The sequence below is a fragment of the Anarrhichthys ocellatus genome, unplaced genomic scaffold (genome assembly GCF_004355925.1).
Source record: "Anarrhichthys ocellatus isolate YVR2014 unplaced genomic scaffold, GSC_Weel_1.0 scaffold5, whole genome shotgun sequence".
NCBI classification, from domain to species: Eukaryota; Metazoa; Chordata; class Actinopteri; order Perciformes; family Anarhichadidae; genus Anarrhichthys; species Anarrhichthys ocellatus.
In genome coordinates, this window is record NW_022280035.1 from 12,128,697 (window position 1) to 12,151,172 (window position 22,476).

The 22,476-nt window shown below is 39.6% G+C and overlaps 1 protein-coding gene across 1 annotated transcript; it reads right to left on the minus strand.

Annotated features, from left to right (window-relative positions):
• Nucleotides 1-257: 257 nt before the first annotated feature.
• dclre1b (DNA cross-link repair 1B) lies at nt 258-4,248 on the minus strand. The gene is made up of 5 exons (XM_031845383.1): nt 4,110-4,248; nt 3,393-3,613; nt 2,702-2,867; nt 2,319-2,501; nt 258-1,951 (listed from the first exon to the last, which is right to left on the minus strand). Exons 2-5 carry the CDS (start codon nt 3,588-3,590, stop codon nt 663-665), a joined length of 1,836 nt encoding a protein of 611 aa, XP_031701243.1. The 5' UTR covers nt 3,591-3,613; nt 4,110-4,248; the 3' UTR covers nt 258-662.
• Nucleotides 4,249-22,476: the final 18,228 nt, after the last annotated feature.

Genomic DNA, 22,476 nt, shown 5'->3' on the forward strand with positions numbered 1-22,476 from the left:
CATTATAAAGTTCCTCTAGATGCAAAAAACAAAATACAGATGATACCAAAATCACCATTTATCTTTAACACCTTGATTCTCAACAAAAAAACAACTGACACCAGTCTTGAAGATTTCACAATTGACTTAAAAAAGTCCATTATTCAAACACAGTGGAAATATACAAATGAAGGTGAAAAATGCAGATCTAACATAAGATTCTTATTTTCAACTGATCAAAACAAAGAACGTAAAAGCAACTGCTTTTATGAAACAGGTGGTTCTCGAGGCAGAAAAACAAAACAAGAGTAACGAGCTTACTTGTCTATCATTGTGGAAATGTGACTTTACAAACATCCATTACAGAATACTGTAAGCTGTGCATCAGCCCCGACCACATATACCGGTCAATAAAAGTCACTGTATAGTTCCTTCCATTACAACTAAAGTAATTAGTTTTTTAATTAGATTATTATTTTTTTTAACCAAAGAAAGCTGCCTTGGCATACATGTCCACGAGGCCATGGCTACCGTGATGAAAGGTGTGGGCAGAGGTCAGTCTCTTCACAGGTCAGGTCCAAAGACTGATCACAAGCCTGCTTTTCTAAACTCCAGGCCACACATACAACATTATATAAATAAGGGCCTGTAAAGCGAGGCAAAAACTTGAACGTCAGGTCACATTATTTGTCTGAGATGTCATCTTCTTGTGCATCACAGAAAGGAGAGAGAGAAAACTGTTGCACAAAGCTCTGCTGCAAGAGGCCACACACCTTCATGTCCTCCTCTGTGAAGGAGAGAGCCTCTAAAATACTGCTTTCAAGCTCCTCTATATACTCCTGCTTCAGCTCAGTCTCCGAGCTGGATGAAGAGCAGGAATCGTTATCGAGGCTGCTCTGCAATGTTGTCACGATGTTGTTCAGTTGGTCATTTGACATTATGTCACTGTCCTGATCAATTCCATGTCCACTGTGCTGACTCATACTATCACTCCCTGACAATGTGTGGTTGTTGTGAACATTACCATGTCTGCTACGCTGGCTGCTGTCATTTTCATTTGAAACTGTGCTGCTGATTATTTTGGCATTGGTTTCAAAAGGCCCTTTTGTCCTCCTGACAGACTTCAAGCAGGCCTTGGTGTTGGTCCGGATCACCACTGGAGCAAAGTTGCTCTGGCTGAGTTGACTGAGAGGCACCGACTCAGCCATCACCATATCTTCAGACACTGTTTGGACGATATTGAGGCTCCACAAATCTCCAGTCCCTCTTCTGTTTTTGTTAGGGGTGAGGTCCTTGCTCAGGTCAACAAGGATGCAGTCGGAGTCCTTTTCACCACTTTCTGTGTCCATCTCATCCTCAGAAGCATCCTGCTCCAGGCACTCTGCCTCCCAGGTTTCTTCGCATGGCTTCTTGGATCCCCTTTCAGGAGACTCAAATACCACCCCTTTGGGAACAAGAGGTTGGCAACGTCTGCGGCGAAGGCTGGTGTATGCGGAGGAGCCGAGTTGGCTCTCAGGCTGTCTCAACATGTAGTGTCGGACGGACTCGGGCACCAGGATTTCATGGCGCTTTTTGGTGGGCAGTAAGGCAAAGAAACTTCCGGGTACATGGTTTCCTACAATGGGTACAAGGGAGGTAGGTTTAAGTGCAGAGACAAAATCCTCCAGCTCTTGGTAAGAGGAGTGGTCGGAGTACGGCACCACATGGACGTTGGGGTGAAAAGAGACCAGGGGCCTGCTGGTGGGAATGATGGCCAAAGTGGGTTGTTCTTTGTTCCACTGGTTTAAAGTGGCAGAGCAAATCTCTGACTGTTGCACTACTCGGATACGACCGGCTCCTGGGTCAGTGGTGAAGACGTCAGGCAGCTCCAGCGCTTTGAGGGTCTCCATCCTCTCAAAGCACACCTCGATCCAGGTCTTAAACTCCATCGCCAGCTCCAACAGCAGGGACTCCTTTCCAAGTGCGTAGAGACCTGCAAGGAAGCGCAAGAGAGCATGAGGGTCTGTCTCAGCTGAGCGTGCGGAGCAACAGCAACATCACAAAAAAAAGAGAGCGCAGCTTTTTGTGAACTGGCAAACCAAGATACTTTTCAGGCTGTTAGCTTGATTTGAACCTCGATTAAATCACTTTTTTTTAACATATACAGGGGTGTGACAATAGAAAGATGTGTCAAAGACAGCACACAGTCACAGTGATGGAAAAAAAATAACAGTTTCAAATAAAGTCAAAGACGTTAAGAGAGCTGACGGTATATAACTTTTTGAGAACCTGTATGTTCATCCTGTTGAGATGAGGAGAAAGTATAGAAGGTATGTGTAGAAAGGTCTAAATAAAATTACCTATGACAACATTGTGGTTGGCGTGTCTGCGGATGATCTCTTTGATTTGTTGAGTGGCTCGCTGTCTGGAGGGGAGGGTGCGGTTGGGATCACAGTTGGTGTTGTCTAGGTACAGGACATCTATAGTGGTGTTGGTCCTCAGGCACGGCTCACGCAACATGGAGGGAGTATATCTGAAGTCACCTGAAATGAATAATGTGTCAATGCTTACTGTTACTTGATTCCGTAATTGATAAAGTACCTGCACATATTTGTATGTCATATGATACCAAAGACGATGTTGGAAAGCAAAATACTGAAGAAAAAAAAAATAGCTTTACATTTTTTTTCTACATCCTAGAAGCATCAGATGAAATGTGTTGCCCATGCATTCAGACACTGACCAGTGTAAAGTATAGAGCCAAAGTAGCCTTCGAAGAGAAACATGACAGCCCCCGGACAATGGTTGGCATCCATCAGTGTGACTGCCAGCCTCTCCTTGCCGATGTCATCCAGTGGAAACAGGTAAGGCTCATCTAGCTCTAGTGGATGGATCCACTGTTCTTTCACCTGATCAAAAATAGAAATGATCAGCAGAAGAAATACAGCTTTATATCTACTGTTGTTCTTAACCGCGGCAACCCTATGATGCCAATCTTCTTCTGAAATACATGCAACACATGACAAATATGTTGACAAAGTAAAAGAGGGTCATCCATTCATTTTGTTTGCTAAAAAATATTATTATATTAAACAAGGACAGTTAAGTGAATGTTGACTTAAATCTTCTAGAAACTAAAGAGACTGGGTTGTCACAAAAAAAAAAATAAAGATAATACTTTAGCACTGCAAAACAGATATGAGCACAATTTAAACCAAATCTGACTGCAAAAAACAGTCAGAAGTCATTGTTTTACTAATGTAAAGCACACAGACCCGTGACCAGTTGCTCCAATGAGCCTGCACGGAGCCCATCCGCATTAAACAGTCCCTCCAGTTAGCTACAGCACACTGAACTGTTATGAAATAACGTGACATTTTACCTGGGTGGTATTTTAATTTGAGTCACAGTACACACGTTTGCGTTTCCCTCACCTGCAGTTTGAGTCTGAGCAGAGCGGCGGTGGTTGGTGAGCAGTAGATGGGCCAGTTGCTCCAGGTGGAGGACAAACCCACCGTGTGGTCGCTGTGCATGTGGGACAAGAAAAACAGCCGTGTGCCCGGACACTTCCGCACGTGCCAGAAGTCCACGGCCAGCGGGGTGTTGGGGATGACTTTTCCGTTGCCTGACATTGTCTGAGGTTCCACTGGATGTCCTACAACCAGAAACAGGTGAGCTAACAACTGTTTCTATGTTTAACGGCTGTGGACATTGGTTGTAAAGTTAAGGTTCTTTCAGGTAAAATACTACCTTCATACCGGTGATAATTAATAATAACAATAATAATAATAATAACTTTATTTATGTAGCACCTTTAAAAACAGAGTTTACAAAGTGCTTTAACAGACAAATCAGCAAAAGCAAGGCAATAATAACAATACCAGAAAGCTCAGTGAGACAGTTGATACGATAAAAACAAAGAAATAAATATAATATATATATATATTTAGTCAAATAATTTAGTAAAATCAACAAATAAAAATAAAACAGAAAAGCGACGTCATCATTGGATATAATTGGATGCAGCGTTAAGCAATCATAAGTAAGACACTATAGTGAACTACGGACGTTGCTAAAAACAATGTGGCTAGCAGCAGTTAGCATTAAGCAATTGTTTCGTTATTGTGCGATTATAAAATCTCTTGTCCAACCTTCGACATCACAAGCAGCTGGTCGTCGTTACATGTTCAGTCACAGTGTTTACAGCCGTTTATGGACCTCGCCATTTCTGTTTTTAAGTTAACAATCGACGCCCCTTCATAAGTGTGTGATGTATGCGCCGCTTCCCTTTCTTCTTCTTCTACGGTGTTGTACTGTAGCTGTCGTCCAGGTTGTTGTATCATACTGCCACCTGGAGGTTGTACCATGGAGGGTCCCATGGACAGGTAGCGAGACTGTTCTGCGATGAAAACGACACACAATTAGATGACGATGATAGTAAATTAGAAATATACATTTTGGCATTACTTAAAAAAATATGACTCACTGTAAATCATATTTATGAGATTTACTGATTGAGTTTTAAGTCAAATTAGAATTAATAAAATGTATGATAGACCATTTCACTTATAATTGGGACATAACGTGTATTTGTTGTTTTTCTAACATCATCTTTCATAATTATTTTCTGTTGGAAATGGTTTGCCATATATTCATTACCTTTAGTTTCATTTTCTAATGCCCAAGGGCCGTTAAAAACAGTAAACTCAAAAATATCTTTACAAGAAATGAGTAATATAAGCCTAAACAAATGCTGCATGAATGGAAACAAAATGAAACACACAAGACATGGACAACCACAGAATGCATCTTAATCTATCTGGTTTCAAATTTTAACATATTTTCAGTTTTTGAAGCTTTTTTAGATAACAGTAAAACTCTCTATTTGTCCTTTTTCTTAAATTAGTAAAAGCCAATTGTCAGAACTAATAATCCGCAATACCACCAAGACCAACACTCCCGAAGCACTTTATTGATCTGCAAAGAGGTGGTTAATTAATTAATGTCAAGTTAGGAACATCTCCCTCAAATTGATTGAATTGTGGTTTACTCTCCAGAAGATGGCGCCAAGAGAGAGGAAATGGTTTTGATTAGATTTCTTTGTCTGAAATAGAACATTTCTCGATAATACATTTATTTGTAAGCTGCTTACATTATGAGAGATTTAGAAAGGATATAAATTATATAATAAATATAAAAGCTACATATTCATTCATGTTCATTTTGATTTATACTTTGATTAATTTCAGAAAACAATGGCCTATGCTTTTAATACATGCTACACCATGATTTTTTTGTCCACACAATGACATAAAAACATGTCTTGAATCTTTCTCACTCTATATGCAAGCTTATTTTCTTCTATTACAGAACATAAACAAGAAGCAGTACAATGAATAACATAGTTTGATCTGATGTGATACTGGATGATGGATTGCGTCCTCTCTAAAACCTTTGCTGACTCATCTGGCACGATGGTGTTATAAACTCATATAATCCTGTATGCAATTGTCCTGAACATCATCACATCTAGCTATTTGTAATAATTGTATACTTACAATATACTAGGAGGGGGGGGGGTTACTGCTAAATGGGAGCGTCGCTATGGTGACAGCAATCCATTGTAGCCCTCCCTTTCGTTTGCACACTACTCACTTTTCAGGATTATACCTTGCTGCTTATTCACATTCCCCTCGCACAGCGTATGTCCTCTCCTTGTATCCAGAGGCACATTAATCATGCTCTGCCTTACAGTTAATTATCTATCTTCCCCACACACACACACACACACACACACACACACACACACACACACACACACACACACACACACACACACACACACACTGTGGAAACCCTATGATAGAGATGAAATGGTGATTAACTGAACAGGAGTGGCTCGAGCATAGTCAGAGGGCCCCTGTTACTGTTCGCATCTTATACTTTGTGATACGTTAAACAGCTGGATGCCCTTTAGATTATTGCACATCGTGTGAGGCAACTTTATACAGTCAAGACACAAGTCAGCAAGTGATTACAATTTTACCCTAACTGTAAGATACTTTAGTTAATTCTTTACCATTCGACGTATTTGTAAATTATTTCCCTTATGCTTTCTTTTTAGTAATTGGACCCTACCTCTATCCTCACACACATATTTTGCCTTTGGCATATGAATAATGAGTACAGTCATACCTGGCACATACAGTAAAAAAACAGCTACAGTGAATAGCGTGCTGCAGTTTGAGTAAAATTATGATAATATGGAAAATAGTCATAATATAGACTCCACTATCTAAAGGATTTCAAGATGAATAGTACTGCACCCAGGAAAACAATATGTAACCATATAAACAGTATTGTATTATCAGTCAGAAACATTTGAACACTTCCGCAAATGATTGCGCATCTTCATTAAGATTTAAAATCTCAGTCCTAATGTTTTTATACAAATAAACAGGGCGCAGTACTTTATTCTCCAGAATGATATTAATAACGCACAGCAGTAAGAATAAAAACAGCATCACTGTTTACATTCATAAAGGCAAAAGCTTGCTGAGGTCAGGAGGATGAGTTGTCTTTTCTGTCATGTTGTTATGCAGAGAAAAACAAAAGTGCTGTCAGACAGCAGCAGTGGTGCTGCGAAGGCAGATGGCTGCACAGTCTGTGATCTGCCACTGCCAGTATTAAGAGCATTTCTTTGAATCCTCCATATACGCTTTTATTAAGGTCAGTAAATCACTGTGACTTCGCTCATTCTTTTTTTCTACATTACTAAAACTAGTTATAAGTACTTTGGGTATACAACTCTGTGACATTCTCATTAGTTTTATTGAAGACTAAATACATTTTGGTGACCAAATTGTCCCCTAAATCCAGAAATTGTCCCATGCGAAATTCTGTGGATTCTCTAATCTCTTCCATCACTAGTTATTGATCCCACGTGAATGATGAGCAATGTGAGCTATTCCCCCATTTGTCTGAGTCAACAAATTTGTACAGTGAAAAGCAGTAGCAGCTTTATTTCTTACAACCCCTCCAGGGATGCTGCAGTGGTGCTATACACACACTCCTCTGGAGAAATTTATGGACAGGTGTGAGAAGATGTCTCTTGGGGGCTAAGAGCAAGTTGCCGACCAGAACGAGCTGGTGAGTACACATATTCTCACTTTGGCATACACATTCACTTATTTCATGTCTTTCTCTGTTTATCTCTCCATCACTCCCTTGTTCCGCCAGTCTCTGTCTTTGTTACATCTTCTTGACTTCATCCTCTTCCAGTCTGTCATCCTCAATAGGGTTTTCAGGAGGTATCTTTTTGTGCTCTTGCAGTTTGTCATTTTGACACTCTGACACACACACTCACAGCACAGCAGCAGGACTGCTGTCTGAACCTCTTTACAGACTTTGTGATTGCCTTTTTTCTTAACTGCTGTAACACCTAGTGTCAGAGGTGGAGGAGCTGCTATTTGTGGCCAGGCTTCACGCCATAACGTGCCACACTATAGTGTGGGGTATGAGAGCCAGTTGATTCCCCCACTCATCTGATTTGATTAGCTCAGTTCATTAGACCTTTAGTAGTAGGCTGGGTGGTGCACACAGGCACACAGTCAGCCTGCTGAGGATCCCCACCGGCCAGCGAAGAGTGCAGTTTTAAGGGCTGCATTATGCATAATGTGCATGTAGCTTGCTGTCAGCAGGCCGGCGCTACATACTGAGGGGAAGATGACTCTCTAATTGTCTTTATTTTTGAATTTCTCTTGGTAGGAAGCAGGCGTGGGCAAAATCATAGCCGAGGAGGGCTGAAAGCTCTCTTAGACTATGCCATCCTAATAAGAGCTGAGTGGGGCTGAATACAGTCATTTATTCTCTCTATCTATGAGTGGAAACTGAGCCCTGGTCAATTTATTCACCATATCAGTTTTTAATATTTATTTATTGGTTTATTTGAACGGGACAGTGCACATTAATAAAAACATTTCTGCAAATGTGCCAGAGTTAGCCAAAAGGCTATTTTTCATCTGTAGTCCCAAAGGCAGATGTTTACAAAATAAACCTAAAAACAATGTAAGATTAAAGTTAAAAGGTTATACAATATTGACACTTAACAATGTGTGCACAAACAATGAAAAAGGTAGAATAAAACTGTTATACATTGTCAAGTACAGACAAGACATTCAAAGCACACGTAACCTTTTGCTCCTGAATAGAAAAGTAAACATATTGGTATTGATCCTCAGCCTTACGTGAAAGAAAAACAGAATGAACTGTCTGAAAATTGCTCAAGAAACATGGAATACCTTTTTATTTTATAGATTGTTTATAAATGTTAAAAAATACACAAATAATTTTGATGTGCTCTGGACTAAATTGACTAAAGTTGTGAACCGTGGGGGTGTTTGAAGGTGATTCAGGCAATGTTTACTACACTGAAACTGCAAATATGTTTCTTGTGCTGGACTGAATTTGTGTAATGTTTTGTGTGTGTATAATCCATTTCTCTCTGGCACAGGCATTACTAATAGTCCTGCCCTGAGCAATGGGTAGAAGCTTTCATGCGAAAAATAAAGATTTTAGCTAGTCCTAAGATTATTTGCAGTTTTTCTGAAGTAGACAGATGTGTGTGTTAAAGAGAGCTCTTGTTGTTGTCCCTCACATGACAACAAGCTGACAACTCCTCACAAATGGATTGTCAACAACAACAAGGACATGCAGTGTATCATTTGTTTTTCCACATGAGCAAGGAGAAACATTGTCATCCAGTGATCCGATTTATACATTGCTTCAGTCTGTGCATGTAGCACGTTTTGCACGACTGATTTGCTGCTGTGATGTAAGATTTTCAATCACTGTCAAGTCAGTTCTGTTGACATCCTTCCATTACTCTTCTCATGTAGATCAGGACAGGATTTCATAGAAGGGGTTCTACATCTAGACTGTCTCATAGATGCAAAGCACAAAGAGGCTTTTTAGGAACAAAGAACTAATATTGTAGGTGCATTACTGAGATGGCCCAGAGAGTATATGATGGTTGGCAAAATTAAATTCTGCAGTAAAAGCATCATTCGCCTGAAAGAGAGAGAGACTCTTATTCAGTCGTGAAAAATGGGTTTTCAAGTAGCTTCACGTCTGCCGGCTGCATGCTCGAGTGAAAGTACAACAATGGGTGAACATAGACGAAATAAAAGGCTATACTATGGCCAATCGTCCTGTGAGGTTGTCAAAAAACATCAGTGTCTAAGTGAATTTGAAGGACCAATGTTCATAGTTTATGTAATTTCAATTTATTATTTAATTTTGCTTTAACTCTTAACAGACACCACTGATCGGAAGAAGTGCTTATTCGTGCCAGTAGTACCCTGTACATTAAACTGTAATAAAAGACGTGATGAATAATTGATCGTTGAGGCCCCAGAAAAATATGCATAATAATAATATAATAATAATACAATTTATTTATAGAGCGCTTAACACACTTATGCAACAGGATCTACAGATACTACAGAAGAACTGTTCGATTCTTTCCACCAACACTGTTACAACACTCATGAGACTGCAAGAAAACTCGACTGTGGCTGTTTCCCTTCTTGATTCACACGTTCCCTGTACTATTGCCCGATGGGAGTAGTTATGAGAAATGTTTTGTTGTTGTAGGTGAATGTGGAGGTTTGGTGTGTTTTGTTGGTTCGTTGCTGATGGCAACCTTGAAGGGGCTGGCCCTGAGTAGCTGTTGGTAATCGGGATAACCTTGTTTTCGGTCTATTACAGTCTTGCTGGTAAGGCCGTCAGAATAATACTTTACCCTGGTGCTAATCAGGCCCACATACACACTCACACAGACACAGCAACACGAGCTGCCTCATTATAAAAACGATGTGGCAAATTCCACTATTGTAGCTGATGCTCCCATGAACCTGCTACTCCTAATTAATTTGCAGTAAATTAAAAGGTAGCCGTATTCTCTTAGGATTGCAAGACAATCAATGCACGGTCTCTCGATGATTAATTTACTGTATAAGAACAATATATAATGAATGACACTTTACAGCAACAATGAGTAGTGAGGTCACAGGATGTTTAATTTGTCTGCAGGCCTTTTAGGGTATGGAGATTCACAGCCGGTTATTCCAAAAGTCCTGACAGTGTACAGCATGACCTTTTGTCGGCAGGGTTTTCAATCACTATACGTCAGTAAATATCAAATATGAGCTCAGTACCACTCACTTTGATAGCAGTTTGACTCTTCTAACCCCAGCAGGATTAGGCTGCTGAGTATACTTGCACAGAAAGGAAGAGAAAGAGAACAAGTCATTCATGGTTTCAGTGAGAGCATGGTTTCATGTACTCCATCTCTGTTACAATAGATTTGAAAATGGAAGAATAGAGTCTTCAGTGTAAATGTGTAAATGTGGGCAGTTGTTGTTAGTGCTGCGGTTTCTTAGCGGATAAGTGGCTGTTTTTTTGGTGATGAGATGGCTGAAGGCAAACTAAAGTAAGTGATGAAGCATGGTTTTCAGCACAAAAATAGTCCAAATAACAGGATGATGCTTTCTGGCTAACCCACTTTTTGTTATGCTGTAGTTCTAATTTTCAAAACTGTGGATTATTCACAAAATAGTTGAAATTATTCATGCAGCTCCAGTTGGGCTGACATAAAAGACACTTTTATGGCATCTCTCCCTGTCTTTTCCCCCCAAGATGCCTGTTTTCATGCTCTCCTTTTTTATGATGCCTGTGTTGTCTTTTCCAACCGCAACCTTTTTCATCTGGCTTCACAGTTTTCCTGGTTCTAAAATCACAATTTGAATTTCAATACTCCAGCATCCTGATATACACAATACATTTGAATCTCATCATGATAGTGGTAGCACTAATTGACAAGACAAAGCATTATACTGCATCTATCCAACGGGCTCCAAGAGTCTAATCACTCAAATCTTAAGTGCTGCATGAAAATATAATCTGTTGAATTTCGTTTGTTTTCATCCTCTTTTAAATCTATTTAAAATGATGATCAAACTCAAAGTGCCCATAGTTGACAAAATGTGCATGGATTTTGAAAGAGCCAGATATGCACACAGGCGAAAAATGCTCAGGTAAACATCTGAGAGAGCTTCCACCGCAGAGAGTGAATGAAAAATGCTCTTTTATCTCCCCTCTCTCCCTCTTCCTGTTCCCAGCCAGATGCCAATATGTAATGCTCATGGATGGCCTGCTCAGCATCAATTACAGCCACTGTAAACGGAGGTGAATCAGTGCACATGTTAGGGCTCCGTGGCTGACTGAGACAGCTGATACAACAGTTTTAAAGGTCATGCAGTGAGGTATTCATCTGACACGGTGTAGGAGTACTGTGCAGTTACTGGACTTGACTGCAGCTGTCCTTAAACCTACTGAATCAGATATATACTGAGGGACCATCTGTATCATAAATACAATCTAATACTGTAGCACTGCAATGTCTATCTGTTTTTGTGGAGGTTATAATGTTCAGTCTTTGTTGGCAGTATGTAGAGACGGTATGATCCGACCGATCATTTTTAAAGCTATAGTTAGTGGTGTTGTTCTGGACTGCACCGTATTGAAAGGTTTTTCCAATTTATTTAATTGTTATTGGCATTAACCAATGCCACATACCACAGCCTTTATAGGCTAAGCTAGTTTGCAACGCCCGTCTACTGCTCTGTGACCCTCGTCAACCCCAATATAAACAAAAATATCTTTAAATATGATGCAGTTCGGAACTGGCGACCTGTCCAGGGTGTACCCTGCCTTCGCCCAATGTCAGCTGGGATCGGCGCCAGCGCCCCGCGACCCTGAACAGGATAAGCGGTTTGGATAATGGATGGATGGATGATGCAGTTCAATGCAACACCATGGGGAATCAACTGTTCTCTGACGTGTTGTCAAAAAAGCTGAAAATTACAAACTCATAAGTTTTTTTTACTGTGTTTAATAGTTTTTTATTGCGTTAGACTGTTTATCTAATAAGCCTGTAATTGAGTCTATGTCATTCAATATGACTCAACCATGAAGTAAACTGATGTAGCTTGGATGAATAACAACATGCCAGATGTTCCCTCTAAAGGCTAAATGCACAAAGCTGCACATTTATTCAGAAGAGAGATTTACGATAATGAGGCTAAACAGCACGTCTTCATTTGTCTTCATTACCTGTTGTCTGGTTAACCGACTTCAAAGACTGAACTAAAGCCAACAATCCACTGAGGCAGTGCGGCGTTCAGCGATGTGATCGCATGACCGCAGATCACACAAGATGAACTTAACAAGAAGATAAGTAAAAGATGAGGCCTCACACACTTGTACAGTAGCTCCAATACATTGTTTGATTGGGATAAGAACCCAACGTTTTGACAAGGTTTTAAAAATGGCAAATCAAAGATTATATATGTAGTATGTAGAGGTTTCAAGGGCGTCGGGCGGTTTCAAGGGCGTTGTGTGCAAGAGGTTAACTACTGAAGTCATTAAGTTTAAGGGAGAATATTGCACTTAGTTTTGTAACAGGGTGATACATGCTTTAGATAAATACTTGTATTCATCATATTCCTTACCCCATTATTAAAAATAAAGAAAAAGGGGGCATTGAAAAATGATGTCTAAAAAAAGGTGAGGAAGGGACCATTAAGTTGCGAAGTCAAGAAGTCTTCTTTATTTTAGTTTATTGAGTGTTTTGTCAGTTTTTATGGGCAAATGAATTACATTCAAACTACGATGGAGTTTGAGAGACTATATATATATATATATATATATATATATATATATATATATATAACAGCTGCCAGTGGATCACCCTCACATGCGTGAACATGCACTAAAAGCAGCAAGGCAGAATCTGGATAACATCACACACAGAGAGAGTGACTTCATTCTCTGCTTAGGTAGACATATCTTTACATAACAAATAGTTATTTGCTGCTATGTTAATGCTCTGAATGTCGTTTAGAGAACCTTTAAAATGATATCAACATTTCATTTTTAAACATCACTGTTATTGTCAATACTGGTATATCGCTATGTACACCTAATTGCAAACCATTAATTAATGCACTAATCATCAGATTAGCTCCTTATTTACACATCTAACAGACAAACGGAAACATCCTCATTCATTTGGAGTCCTGTCTGTGTACACCTGATGAATGTAAGTTCTTTGTAGCTGTGTTTTTTGTTAACACCAACTAGATATTCATGTCTCGATATCTGGCTCTTTCGATGTTGATGGGAACTGCAGAGATCAGGTGATGACTCTCTGAGGGTTTGTCTCTACGAGGGACTCCTTTTACATACAAGTAGTCATGTATTGTCATATTAGTTTAAAAATATTGATTATAGAGCCCTAATTATTCAATTCAACGGAGCAGGAATCATTGTTGTGAAATACTGCTCGTGCTCTGCTCAGACACAGTAGCGTCCAGATTCTAGTTTACAGAGTAGGAGGAATTTAATTATTTGCGTCTTGCTGCACAAGGAAGGAAGCAGATTTCCATATTCTTCTCCACTGAGATTGAAAAGATTTGGATCCACATTTATCTCTCTCCATCTGCTGTGTCAGCTGACCCTTTAGATAAACACACTCTGTCAGTTTGATGGTCTTTTAAGATTCTTCTTATATGTGCAGCGAGTGAAATATCAATACCTTCTTACACAGGGCTCAAAGTGTTAACAAAAGATGTTTGCCATTCACTGGGTACTGCAGCAAACAACAGCTAGATTACAGGAGTACAGCTCTGGAGCTCACTTCATTGGAGCCAGCGGATCACTTTCTCTTGAGGTTCTAAAAAGCTATCCCCAAATACTCAGGTCATGATAAATTAATTTGTTGCTTTGATTTTTGCTCTTGTCAAATATGACAGACCCGTGCACCCAACTTCTGCTATCATCACCATACTGTGGCGCTCAGTGTCAGCAGAAGAAACCTTTTTTTCTAGACATCGAGCCAGAGAGACAAACTATCATATTTTCTATGCTGAATTTTTCAAATTGTGAAATAAGAAGCCAATCTGGAACTGCTGCCAATGCATCTGCGTTTTCTGCGTCTATCTCATTTCCAGCAGACAGCAGCGTTCTCATTGTCATCTTATGAGGCCCAGTTGGCAGAGTGCTGTGCGCCTCGAACTCTGTTGGAGTGAATTATCTTAAAACAGGATTCAGACGTTTGCCCTAGATATTTTTAGTATCTTCTCAGGCTGCGACTGCAGGGACGGAATGTCCAGAGTTCAGACAGTAAAAGGCAAAATCTGTGCTGCGACCTTTCCTGCAGAGCTGATAACAGCTCAGGATCAAGGACTTGGGAGTCTGTAGATAATTTGACTTTTACTTCATTGTAATTTTCCTCTTAGGTACATCAATTTTAGGCAAGCCAAACCTTCCAACTCTACATTTACAACATCTGTTTCCCTATCAAGTATCATCAAGCCAAAAAAGACCTTGAACGTTTGTATTGATTGCAGCCAGAAAAATCAATGCAAGTGGGAAACTGAAGCCCATTTTAAATGCAACAGCTCAGTGTTTGTTCCTTGTTAAAACTAATTTACTCAATATTTTAATCAGGCAACCAACAAGTGGTACGATGCTGCTATACCCATTATACAAAACTGAGAGCCTTTGTCATCATTTTGTTTACTTGGATGAATTGACATCAATGAGACAACCCATGCCGCTGATATTCTTTACGAATGATCAGTCTATCGTATACTGGGAGAAAAGATAAGCCAACTGAACAGAGAGGGAAAGACTGAAGGGGAAATGATTGCTGGAAAACTCAGCACCTCAGCACTTTTAAAGGGCTGTTAACCTTGTCTCTGTGTTCAAGACAGTCGCCGTATTGTTTGAGCCAGTTATTATGCAGACAGACAGAAGTCGAAAGTTGTATGCGAACATGAGTAATAGAAGATAAGCTTTATAGGAAGATTATCATGCAAAGTCAACAAGTGTGGAGCAGATCTTCACCAACGTGATCTCTTTCCGACAAAACTCCCCACATTCTCACAACCTCACACCATTTGACTCATTAATATGGAGCCATTTCGCAATTAATGTCACAGACGAGTGAGCCCACAAGCGAGGACTGCGTTTTCCTTGAGGCCAGTTTTTCTCATTTAGTAAAAGCTAGAGGGGAGCAGTGAGATAGCAGAAACACGTAGGTCTGCAAAAACCTAACTACGGTCTTTTCTTTCCTTTGTGTTTTCCTCTTGTCACTATTACTTTCTTTTCTCTCACAGACATTAAGAAACTTACATTTCTACCACTGTTGTTGACAGTTTCACCAAGTCCGAAGGTGTGTGTCTCTGTAACCTTGAATATCCTTTTTATTTCTTTTAGTTTGTCAGGTTGTTAGACTGAAAAGACAATGATGACCTGCCAGCTATTGATTGCAGCAATGAGAGATGCAATCCAATATTCTATATCCTCCTACTGTCATGCCAGGCTGCCATGTTGACTATTTCGAGAGCAGCATGAGTGGCCATTCATAATTCATGTGATCAAGAGCGCTCGCTGTACGTATGCATTTTATTTATAGTATAGACAGTTCATGTTTGTAGCTATGCAGCATGTGCTTGCAGCAGTGTTAGATTTTGTAAAAGCAACTACTATTGTATAAGAAGCGACATCATTTGACATCACGCTTTAACCACTTCTTACTTTGCTGACTTTGCTCCTCCTGCAGCACATTTCTTATTCAGTTCACTTCCTTTTTAAGTACAGAAACCTTTCAAACCTTCTCTGCAACTGCTGGTCACCTCATCCACCAGTGGATAACCCGCGCATGTGAAAAGAGCTGCAGAAAGAGGTGATGACGTGCTGTCAGTCAGCCCTGAGATGTCTCCCTCCCTCTCTGGAGAGAGAAATGGTTTTGTAACACAAGGTTCCTCCCGGTTAGTCAGACAAGCCAGGTGACTCTCCGGAGCCGAGACAGGAAAAGCTCTCTGAGGAATACTGCTGCTCGTTAGACCTGCCATCATGTCAGGGTTGATAATGTTAGCTCTCTAACGGCTATGAGCAGGTGACATGACATGATGGGCAAATATTGGCTCAGGGGAAATTAATAAAACACACATAATCATACACACACACACACACACACAGCCTTATAGCACACAGTATAATGTGGCACATTTGAAATGAGGGGAAAAATCTCTAAAGTTGTGGAGAATAAATTCCACCATCACCATTAAATTGGCATTTCTCTGATAGCATGTCGGGGCTTAACTGTCAGATTCGTGGTTCAGCTAAGAGTCATCCCTGATTATATTCTGATTAAGATGGTGCTTAGCCTCTTGTTGTGAGCACCCCAGATTTTTACAGTACAGCCTTCTTCTATTTGACAACGCCCTCGTGCCAGCTTGAGCGTAATGCTTACACTGCGTGGCAGCAGCTGGTGAAATATAAAACACAGCATTACAAGAGTTTAAAAATGTGTGCCTGTGGGTGGCTTGTGTGGGAGGTAGAGAACTAATACTAGTATTACTATGTGGTACTCGTGGAGAAATTCAAAGATAAGAGCACACGAAAGGAAGGCTCAGTGAAGTGGAGATCTGGAGCAGGAACATCACACAGGTGAAACACGAAAAGAAGTTACTGCAGAGAGAATAAGAACCAAAAAATAAAGAGGATTGAGAATGCCATAGTGTGATGAAAAGAGATGAAGAGAGAAGTGAAGAGAAGAGAAGTCTCTACCGTGCTCCATCTTAAATTCAACTAGCTGGCTGTCAGCACAGGGCTGCCGTGACTTGAAGGCATGGCGTGACCTGTGATTGGTCTCGGTGGGAGCGGGAGGCTGAGATTGAGGCTTTGGCCAAGGCCGCGAAACGCCTCAGCAAAAGGCAGACACTCTGTTCGAGCAGAACTTGTCTTGTCAGAAACAGAAAGTGATAAAGAAAGAGAGCGAGTGGAGAGAGAGGGAGAGAAGGATAAAATATTAATTCCGAACCCACTGCTCTCCACTGAGATACAGAGCTTAATTTTTTCTCTATCGCTCTCTCGCTCCCTTTTCCCATCTCTATATTGCTTAAAAAGTTTTTCATTAAGAGAACTTGCACTTTCAGTTGTCTAGGTCATCTATAATTCAGCAGGTTTGTCCCGTGGAGTTGCTTACTTTAGACTAGAGCATATATATGTGCTCTCTCCGGTCTCTTTGTCTGTGGTTCAACCAGGAGTGGTCCTGTCAAGTGCTGTTGATTTGATTTTAGATCAGCTGTTCCCTGAAGTGCTCTGCGGTGCAATGTCTAATTAACTAAATTTGACCTTTGGGTATCGAAGTCAAACGTCTGTGTTAGACAGAAGAGCATTAGACTCTGAGGTGAACTGTTTCCTGCAAAGCTATGAAGTGGATATTAAAAACAAACTCTGCACTGCTGTGCTTCATTAGGAATGCATCTGTAAAATAATGTGAGTGGCAGGTGAGTCTTTCTCACTGATGCAACAACCTAATAAAAATAGCTTTTTACCCTTGATGTGAATGGGTCAATGCAGGTTACCAGAAATGAATTCACAGCTACTCACTACAGGTTTAAAAGGGGTTGAATGTTAAATGCTGCTTGGCTTTTGTGTGGAAGGTTGCACACAACGTATTGTATGCAGATTGACTTGACATCTGGCCCAGAGGCATTTAATTCTGCTCTGCTCTGGCTGCTGCATGTTTCCAACAAGTCCTCCAAATTCAATGACATAACATATTGTTTCCCTCCAGGGTGACGCATGCAAGCTTTTCTTATCCGACATCTCTATTGGCAGGATAACACAATATGTTACTGCTTCCCAAAGTTGTTTTCTGACACTGCTATAAAAAAGAGTTGAGCTAAATTAATTATGGAAACGCCTTTGCCTAAAAATAATTTCTTCTCGGAAAATGCCATAGTGCTCGATTGCTTGTCTTCGTCACTGGGCAACATGAAACATTGCAAATCGAGGCTGACATGAAAAAACAATTAAACCTTGGCCTTTAGCGGCAATTTCTCACCAAACTACGACGTAGCCTTGTTTATACACTCTCAACCAGTTGATGAAAACGCGCCTTATTCACATTTCTGGTTTTGGCACGTTTTAAAAGTTAGCTGTGACAATTGAATGGAAACACGAGTGACAATGTTAACATGCTGATGTTTAGCAAATCATTTTTACCATGTTCACTGTCTTAATTTAGCTCATTAGCCTGCGAACATTTTCTAAGGTTGTGCAGACCACTCGGTTCGGCAATCTAACAATTTATCATCATCTTTGAAATTGTGATGCAACAATTTTAGACATGGAGATCAGTAAATAAAACCCAAATCTGCATGTCGATATAAAACTAGACATACTTAGGGAAATATGCTCTATTTTGTTATTTGGGTGAACCAACCCTTAGAGAATTATACAGAAGTAAAACACACACAAGCCAGCAGTGGGTTCTTCCACATACTTTACAATCATGTCAATGATGCTGAAATATGCAACACCGTTTTGCAGTAGTATGTAGGCCCCGACCCAGTGTTTACCCATCAGAAATAGCCTGGTATGAATTGCTATTTCATGTCAATGGGTTTGTTTGTGAAAGATAATTTACTGTAGTAATCGGTATGCACAGAAGCATCACCTTGATGTCCTGCCCTTGGGTAAGGACAGGGACACTTCAGTAGATCCTAAAGGAAAATTGATAGAAGACCTTGGCCTTGGCATGTATTATGTATGTGCATTTACAACGAGGTAAGGAAGAACACTTCTAAAACTAAATACAAGTACAACTTTTTGATTGACAATTTTTTTTGAATATAGCATGTAGTAAAAGCAAACGGTAGGAAAATACACATCCCTGTGGCTTGAGAGAACTAGAAATGTAAGTATTTGTATTTAAGTATTTAAGTAAGGTCACTTGCCTTACAACTTCAATTCAGTTCAATTTAAACAATGTTAACACGCATTCTTCTATTACCCTTTTATTTAGAAACTCAGTTGAGGATCAAAGAATCTCAGCACATTCCTTAACAGCGCTGGGATTATCTGGATCTCAGCATCATGACAGCTGTGTGTTTTAATCTGTGCCCTCATTTGTCTGTAAACCATACAACATGAATTCAGCCAAGACAATCTCATTCCTCCTTAAAGGGTACTGCTCGGTGTGCAGTGTCACATTGAATGTATGAATGATGATAACAAAATATATGAAGATAATATATAACCCAGTGTGTTCAAATGCTTCCCATGAGATGAATGGGTGGATATCATCTTTATTTTTCTGTTTGTCAGAAATATGGTTCCAAAAGACCTGGATACCAAAAAACAAACAAAAAAGAAAGAAATATCAGCATCATGACTCGAGGTAGAAATCCACAAAATACCTCAACTAATGTAAGTGAACAAGTTTAGAAGTCTAAAGCTTCGGTGGTGGCTCCTAGAAGATATAATATTTGTTACACCTCACTATAAAAAAAGCTTTGTCCATGTTGAAAGAATGAATTGAAGTGGTAGAAAGTGTAAAATATAATGATAAACTTAATTCATAAAGCACCTTTTTTTAAATAATGCTATGAAGTGTTTTACATGGGAACAAAAACAATTCAGCAATTAACAATTAATAAAATCAAGCAAAAACAAGTCCAGAGACTATAATAAAATAAACTAAATAAAATGAAATAAGATTGAAAAGAAACACTGAAATAAACAAATAAAACACACATAAAGCATAGTGGAACTGTCCTGTAGTTGTTAAGATACAGAGACTGAACAGAAACAAAATAGAAACATCTGTTCACTGTATTGCAATGGATCCGAACAGCCATGTAGTAAATACTACTAATGGAGTTAACACCTATCTGACATAGTCAACGACTTTTTCCATAAAGCATATTTACGGTAATATAGTGTATTATTGTAGAGTATGGTTGACCATCAATAATTGTACATGATGCAATTATTATGCTCATAACTCTTCAGTCAGCCCAACATATTCACCATATTTATGCATTAAGATGTACTTTTGGCTGTCTAGCCCCAACCCTCTTCAACATTTTTAAAATGTTAATTAATCTGTGTCAATAGTCACATAATCCCCTGGAACTCATTTCCAGAGCCAGAATGCGCATTATGCAAGTGGGACAGAATCAATGGAAAGTAAAGAAATGAGATAACTGAACAACAGCTTTTGTCATGCATAGTTATTTCACTCCACCTGCAATGCACATGCACAATGTAGGAATTTTCCTTCCTGACTGTAAACTGTGACTGAAAACTGCTGTATGAAATATTAATCTCTCACACTGAGAGTGACACAGCAAAATTCAGTTGTAGCCCATTTGTAACACAACAGACACATGACAAACAAAACAAAAGAAGAACAGTAGTACAGTCCTGTAGTACATTTTTTAAATTTGCATCATGAGGAATGTAAACAGGAAATACCTATATCCACATTAGTTATCTGGACTTGTTCGTGACTTTTCAGCCGTTGTGATATAACAAAAGTACATCTGCAAACGGACAGTAGTGACCCTCTTATTCTGAATGCAGCTATACATCTCTGGACGTTACTATGAAAGTTGTTTTTCATAGGGAAAATATGATTCATATTTTATTTCATCTCATGTTGAATATCATCTCTCTGTATTGTGATTGCAGAGAAAAAACTTCTTTAGTACCTGCAGTTAGTTCAGACTGACTTACAAACACTGGTTTCCAACAAATTTTAGTAACTTTAAAATTGTAAAGACATTACAGCAAAGAAAAAAGCTTCTACTGCTTAAATTGTATGTCAATATGAACAAAGACATAATCTCAGACAAAGCTCTGACTGTTCCCAGTTGCAGACTGAAGCCAGAATGTACTAAAGGAAATAGAATTTAGGACACTTTGAGGCTAAAAATGTATTTCCTCTAATGAGGCTTTGTTTGTTGTTTTTGTGAACAGTATTGCGTAACCTTGTTTTGTAAGATGCTTGAAATAGAACGTATGACATGTCTCTTGGCTATTAGAACAAAGAGTGGATAGATTTTAAAACAAAGTTCTCCCACGGCAGTCCATCTGACCTGAGCTATAAGTAATGTGTGGTGACCTATAGCTGTCACATCTAGCCAGCCACCAACGGCAGTTGGTGTGGCATAGGTGAGCTCATGTAAAGAAGCTAGATTGGAGCCGAGGAAATAAGCCAATGATGTTTAATTCACAGGTCTAACATTTATAGTGAGAAAAGCCATTGTTATAGAAAATATTTTAAAAATGTGTTTTTCATCATTTCTGTAGAAAGTGGATGTAAAATTTCTCTGTGTTTTGATAATTCAAAATATCATTGAAGGCAGCATTAAACCTCGGGTTTCAGCTGCAGCTTGTGTGTGTTCAGTTGTGTCAGACAGAATCAACTCTTGCACATGAATATGCTAAGAGAGGAGGAAGATGCCACTGGCTGCTTCACAGTCTTGTAACACCTCAGCTTTAGGAACACTGTCAGCAGTCAGTCAGCAGTCCGTACGCTGCCAGAATTGACAATAATTTTGTTTTGAGTCAGCCACTGGAAAAGCAACTATTAAAGGAAATCCTGAAGGTGTTCTTCTCAGGGTCAGTATTTATTTTTTAAATCCTCAGATGTTAGGTGCTTACTTGTCTTTCCACATCAATTCACTGGTATTTACTGAAAAGTTATGCATTTTTTTCTTTTGCAGAAGCATGAGATTATTCACATTTCCACTGCATAGCACAGTAATACACTGACATCACCGTGTCGTGTGTACCATACACCTCCAATGGCCCAGCAACTTCCTACGAGTCTGAACACGGCCTAAAGCCAGAGAAAGCAAGGACGAAGGTGGAAGAAAAAAGGAGAAAAACAAGCTAATCAAAACAAAATTGATTTAAAAAAAGAGGAAATACATTAGAAATGGGTAATCAATAAAACTCCCAGCCCAACCCACCGACCAGCCAACTTTTTACCAGGCTTTTTGTCTTCTTCGTTCTTCTCTCTTTTCCCCCTTTATCTGTACTCCTCACACACACTCCTGCTTGTGCGTAGTTGTTCACTTATCTTACACTATTATTAAACATGAAAACAACAACAACCACAACAAAAAGCAGCAAATGACCCCATTGGCCAGGCATGTTATTCCTACACACACAGCCCATCTGGTCCTTAATGATTCCATATACACCTGTAAATAGGAGGTCTTGGTCCTTCTCTTTTTCACTTAATCTATTAAGTGTTATTCAGTCTTTCCACTGATGGTGTGTGTGTGTGTGTGTGTGTGTGTGTGTGTGTGTGTGTGTGTGTGGACTTGAATTGCTCATGTGTTAAACATTTAAGTTGTTTGCAGCCATGGTCCAGCTGCCTGGGTTGAAAGGAAAATGAAGGCAAATAAGGGGAAAAATGCTCACTGGGTGGTTTTGCAAAGGCAGTCTCATCTGTTTTCTGGGTGTTTACCTCCCCTGCCCCTTTCCCCAAAAAACTAAAACGTTCCACTTGACTTCACTACAATTAGTAGAGCTTTGGGTGTGTGTGTGTGTGTGTGTGTGTGTGTGTGTGTGTGTGTGTGTGTG